This window comes from Oncorhynchus keta, chromosome 27, assembly GCF_023373465.1.
Source record: "Oncorhynchus keta strain PuntledgeMale-10-30-2019 chromosome 27, Oket_V2, whole genome shotgun sequence".
Lineage (NCBI taxonomy): Eukaryota > Metazoa > Chordata > Actinopteri > Salmoniformes > Salmonidae > Oncorhynchus > Oncorhynchus keta.
Genome location: NC_068447.1, coordinates 32,119,416 through 32,125,415, shown reverse-complemented (window position 1 = coordinate 32,125,415; position 6,000 = coordinate 32,119,416). Strand labels below are relative to the sequence as shown.

The following is a 6,000-nucleotide window of genomic DNA, read 5'->3' as shown; positions in this document are numbered from 1 at the left end:
TTTCTCTCTCTATCTCTCTCTTTCTCTCTCTTTCTCTCTTTTGCGCTCGCTCTCTCCTCTCATTCTGTCAGGGAGTGTGTATGTGTGTGGGGGGGGTCATGTGAAGTAACCCCTCTGAAACCAATTAAAGCACACTACTTCACTGTTTTAACTCTCATTGGCAGAGTTCAGTGTTCAGAGGCTAGTGTTTTCCTCGTGCCAGATCCTAGGGGTTCCTGGGAGTAGGACAGTCAGACTCTAGAAAGGCTATATAACACAGAGGCCTCGGATGGTCTCAGACAATGTGTGTGTCTCACAACCTACTGAAGGTGCTACACCATTCATTTTGTTTGGGTTGTTATTGTGGCTACAAGAGTCGCCCCTCAGCCTCACAACAACCCCCTCACTCCCCCATTGTCAGGGGAGGTTCATACCGTGTTTGTCTGCTGTACTGTTTCTATAGGCCCTGCTGTCCTTCCCTAAACAGTCCACTGCCTGCTGACATCCATCCTTCACCAGCTTCTCCTGGAACACATTAACAACCCCGTTTATAGCCTGCCTCATGTTGGCCATGTCACCCTGGTTCCCAGTCCAACCACAGCAGTGTCACGCTGCTTCACACAGGCCTTTAGCTACCACTACCATGTCATCATGTGGTAGAGGGATAGCTCTGGAGCTGGGTGAGGTTAGTCTGCTGTGAGTGCCTGGCCTCAGGGGCTGCTCCTGTGGCCACTACAGAACCCAGGGATGGCCAGCCAATGAAACGCCACCATGCCTCGGGACATGCCAGGGTGCCGTTTCCCCGACATGCTCTGCCCAGTCAACCATGTGGTGGAACAGGCAGCCAGTGAGATTACCCATAATTACCTTGTGATGGTTGTTAGAGGCCGCCTCCCGGATGCTGCCGCCTCACATCAGTCACCATGTTTGTTTTGTCATGCCACACCTGTCCTCGTTACGGGGAGTAATTTGGCTAAATAAATCACATTATGGAGCTGCTGTGTGGGACGTTGCTACAAAGCAGTGACGAGGGAGCCGGCATAATATGTTTCAGTTAGGTGGACAAGAGGCCTTTCGCTGTGCGCCGCACAAGGTTTTTCTGTTTTTCAAAGCGGAGAGGTGATTTTTCTTCATTAAAACATGGCTGGCTGGATTATGGTGTTTGGGTGAACAAGAGAGAAAGGGAGAGAACCTTACTGTTCTTACACATCCCCTGCTGACCATTCACAGACTTCTCTCTCTTCTCTCTCAGTCCTCTTTGGTCTGCGCTGCCTACACTGACAATACAGCGGTTGGCCTCACCTTGTCTCTCAGTGGCTTCTAACCAGACAGTCATTGATCTTCCCCTCCCTCCCTGTGTTGCAGCTGTTTCCGGAGACGGGGCCGAGACAGGGGGGCACCAGGCTGACCATCACGGGGGAGAACCTGGGCCTACAGTTCAGGGACATCCTGACAGGAGTGCGTCTGGGCAAGGTGCCCTGTATCCCCATTGAGGAGGAGTACATAAGCGCTGAGAGGTGAGGAGCTTCTTGTTGACGTTGTCTTTCTCTCCATCTCTCTTGACCTGTCATTTGGCTCTCTTTCTCTCAGTGTCTATTGTTTCCTCTCCCCATCTTGAGTATCTTCCTTCCTCTCCTGTGATATTCGCCTCCCTGCTCTACTCTATTCATATAGATCAAACAATATATCCAAACGCCGGGTTGATGGCGAATGCTCCTTTAAAATTCGGAGGATTCACTACGCAAATATCAGACACCTTTACAGTCGGTTACAGCCGACCTCACGGGTGAATGCTCATGTGAATCCCGAACTCCCCTCTCCCTCCCGCCATCTCTCTCTCGCTGAACCTTCCCTACCCTCGCCTCTTCCACATACAGAATTGTGTGTTTGCTAAATGATGCCACGGGCTACCGGGTGCAGGAGGCCAACGTGGAGGTGTGTGTGAGGGACTGCCTGACGGACTACAGGGCCCTCTCACCCCGGGCATTCACCTTTGTGGTAAGTCGTAGCCAGATGACACACTAGATGGATCCTTACATTAGACTGAGTATTGATGATTTTGTTTTTTGCTAATCTAAATGTATAAACATATGTGTTATGGTTTACTTCCATCTCCAGACACCTTTCTTCACTCGAGTGCTGCCTGCTCAGGGTCCTCTCTCTGGGGGCACCAGGGTCACCATTGAGGGCAACCACCTCAACGCCGGCAGTTCTGTGTTTGTCAACATCGGACGCCACCCCTGCCACTTCAAAAAGTGAGTGTCTGTCACTGTCTGTCTCTCTGTCTGTCCACCTGTCTCTACTTAGCTCTCTGGACCAAGTATTACCACAGTGGGTCCACCATGCACAGTGCTGTAGATTTACTGTCTATCTAAGGAATAGTGAGGGAGTCAGACAGCCATCGTCTGCTCTGCATTGCAGCTGAGAGGGAGGTAGAGCCCAGCCAGGGAGTGTGAGTGCCAGGTTCCTGACAGAGGGAGTGAGGGGAGATACAGGGGGAGTGAGGGGAGATACAGGGAGTGTGAGTGCCAGGTTCCTGACAGAGGGAGTGAGGGGAGATACAGGGGGAGTGAGGAGAGATACAGGGGGAGTGAGGGGAGATACAGGGGGAGTGAGGAGAGATACAGGGGGAGTGAGAGGAGATACAGGGGAAGTGAGGAGAGATACAGGGGGAGTGAGGAGAGATACAGGTGGAGTGAGGAGAGATACAGGGGGAGTGAGGGGAGATACAGGGGAGTGAGGGGAGAGATACAGGGGGAGTGAGGAGGAGAGATACAGGGGGAGTGAGTGCCAGGTTCCTGACAGAGGGAGTGAGGGGAGATACAGGGGGAATTAGCGGAGATATAGGGGGAGTGAGGGGAGATACAAGGGAGTGAGGAGAGATACAGGGGGGAGTGGGGAGAGATACAGGGGAGTGAGGAGAGATACAGGGGAGGGAGGGAGAGATACATGGGGAGTGAGGGGAGATACAGGGGGAGTGAGGAGAGATACAGGGGTGTGAGGGGAGATACAGGGGGAGTGAGGAGAGATACAGGGGGAGTGAGGGGAGATACAGGGGGAGGGAGGAGAGATACAGGGGGAGGGAGGGGAGATACAGGGGAGGGAGGGAGGAGAGATACAGGGGAGTGAGGGAGAGATACAGGGGGAGTGAGGAGAGATACAGGGGGAGTGAGGAGAGATACATGGGGAGTGAGGAGAGATACAGGGGGAGTGAGGAGAGATACAGGGGGAGTGAGGAGAGATACAGGGGGAGTGAGGAGAGATACAGGGGGAGTGAGGGGAGATACAGGTGGAGTGAGGAGAGATACAGGGGGAGTGAGGGGAGATACAGGAGGAGTGAGGAGAGATACAGGGGGAGTGAGGAGAGATACAGGGGAAGTGAGGAGAGATACAGGGGGAGTGAGGAGAGATACAGGGGGAGTGAGTGCCAGGTTCCTGACAGAGGGAGTAAGGGGAGATACAGGGGGAGTGAAGGGAGATACAGGGGGAGTGAGGAGAGATACAGGGGTGTGAGGAGAGATACAGGGGAGTGAGGAGAGATACAGGGGAGTGAGGGGAGATACAGGGGGTTGAGGAGAGATACAGGGGGTGAGGGGAGAGATACAGGGGGAGTGAGGATAAATACAGGGGGAGTGAGGTGAGATACAGGGGGAGTGAGGAGAGATACAGGGGGAGTGAGGGGAGATACAGGGGGAGTGAGGAGAGATACAGGGGGAGTGAGGGGAGATACAGGGGGAGTGGCGGGAGATACAGGGAGAGTGAGGAGAGATACAGGGGGAGGGAGGAGAGATACAGGGGGATTGAGGAGAGATACAGGGGGAGTGACGAGAGATACAGGGGGAGTGAGGAGAGATACAGGGGAGTGAGGAGAGATACAGGGGGAGTGAGGAGAGATACAGGGGGAGTGGCGGGAGATACAGGGGGAGTGAGGAGATACAGGGGGAGTGAGGAGAGATACAGGGGGAGTGAGGAGAGATACAGGGGGAGTGAGGAGAGATACAGGGGGAGTGAGTGCGAGGTTCCTGACAGAGGGAGTGAGGGGAGATACAAGGGGAGTGAGGAGAGATACAGGGGGAGTGAGGAGAGATATAGCGGGAGTGAGGGGAGATACAGGGGGAGTGAGGAGAGATACAGGGGGAGTGAGGAGAGATACAGGGGGAGTGAGGAGAGATACAGGGGGAGTGAGGAGAAATACAGGGGGAGTGAGGGGAGATACAGGGGGAGTGAGGAGAGATACAGGGGGAGTGAGTGCGAGGTTCCTGACAGAGGGAGTGAGGGGAGATACAAGGGGAGTGAGGAGAGATACAGGGGGAGTGAGGAGAGATATAGCGGGAGTGAGGGGAGATACAGGGGGAGTGAGGAGAGATACAGGGGGAGTGAGGAGAGATACAGGGGAGTGAGGAGAGATACAGGGGAGTGAGGAGAAATACAGGGGAGTGAGGGGAGATACAGGGGAGTGAGGAGAGATATAGCGGGAGTGAGGGGAGATACAGGGGAGTGAGGAGAGATACAGGGGAGTGAGAGATACAGGGGGAGTGAGGAGAAATACAGGGGAGTGAGTGGAGATACAGGGGGAGTGAGGAGAGATACAGGGGGTGAGGAGAGATACAGGGGAGTGAGGAGAGATACAGGGGGAGTGAGGAGAGATACAGGGGGAGTGAGGGGAGATACAGGGGGAGTGAGGAGAGGTACATGGGGAGTGAGGAGAGATACAGGGGGGGTGAGGAGAGATACCCGGGGAGTGAGGAGAGGGGAGATACAGGGGGAGTGAGGAGAGATACAGGGGGAGGGAGGAGAGATACATTGGGAGGGAGGAGAGATACAGGGGAGGGAGGGGAGGAGAGATACAGGGGGAGGGAGGAGAGATATAGGGAGAGTGAGGGGAGGAGAGATACAGGGGAGTGAGGAGAGATACAGGGGGAGTGAGGAGAGATACTTGGGGAGTGAGGAGAGGGGAGATACAGGGGGAGGGAGGAGAGATACAGGGGGAGTGAGGAGAGATACATGGGGAGTGAGGAGAGGGGAGATACAGGGGGAGGGAGGAGAGATACAGGGGGAGTGAGGAGAGATGCAGGGGAGTGAGGCGAGGAGAGATACATGGGGAGTGAGCGGAGGGGATATACAGCGGGAGGGAGGAGAGATACAGGGGGAGGGAGGGGAGAAAGCTCTGCCATCCTCTGACTAATGCAGACACTTCTACCTGGACCAGAGCCAGGACTTTATCAATGATACCCCCATCTCCCGCTGATTCACCCTCCCTCCATTGACTGGAAGTGTTTGAGATGCAGTGTGTGGTTGTTGTGTGCTTGTGTCCGTGCTGTCTGTGTTGTTTTTCTATGTCATACTGTGTCTGTGCATGTCATCTTTCTGATGTTCATATATGTCACAGTGCTACAGTTGGTGTCTGTCCTCAGCCAAGCTGTTTCCACTGTTATCCTGGATAGAAACACATCTATTTCTATTTATTTCCTTTCAAAGATAATCCAGCAATTATCTTTTTTTCTGCAGTGCTACCTTCTCTCTCTCTCTCTCCTTCTCTCTCTCTCCTCTCTCTCTCCTTCTCTCTCTCCTTCTCTCTCTCTCCTCTCTCTCATTCTCTCTCTCTCTCCTTCTCTCTCTCTCCTTCTCTCTCTCTCCTCTCTCTCTCCTTCTCTCTCTCCTTCTCTCTCTCTCCTCTCTCTCATTCTCTCTCTCTCTCCTTCTCTCTCTCTCCTTCTCTCTCTCGTCCTCTTTGTCTGTCTCCTTCTCTCTCTCGTCCTCTTTGTGTCTGGCTCCTTCTCTCTCTCGTCCTCTTTGTCTGTCTCCTTCTCTCTCTCGTCCTCTTTGTCTGTCTCCTTCTCTCTCTCGTCCTCTTTGTCTGTCTCCTTCTCTCTCTCGTCCTCTTTGTCTGTCTCCTTCTCTCTCTCTCGTCCTCTTTGTGTCTGTCTCCTCTCTCTCTCTCATCCTCTTTGTGTCTGTCTCCTTCTCTCTCTCGTCCTCTTTGTGTCTGTCTCCTTCTCTCTCTCTCGTCCTCTTTGTGTC

At 53.7% G+C, this 6,000-nt stretch overlaps 1 protein-coding gene across 1 annotated transcript in view; it reads left to right on the top strand.

Annotated features, from left to right (window-relative positions):
- LOC118360306 (plexin-A1-like) overlaps window positions 1-6,000 on the top strand; it is a 370,554-nt gene that overhangs the window by 321,427 nt on the left and 43,127 nt on the right. Inside the window, exons 13-15 of the mRNA XM_052482584.1 lie at window positions 1,345-1,496; window positions 1,857-1,977; window positions 2,098-2,234. Of these exons, the coding sequence (XP_052338544.1) occupies window positions 1,345-1,496; window positions 1,857-1,977; window positions 2,098-2,234 (410 nt within the window). The remainder of the gene's footprint in view (window positions 1-1,344; window positions 1,497-1,856; window positions 1,978-2,097; window positions 2,235-6,000) is intronic.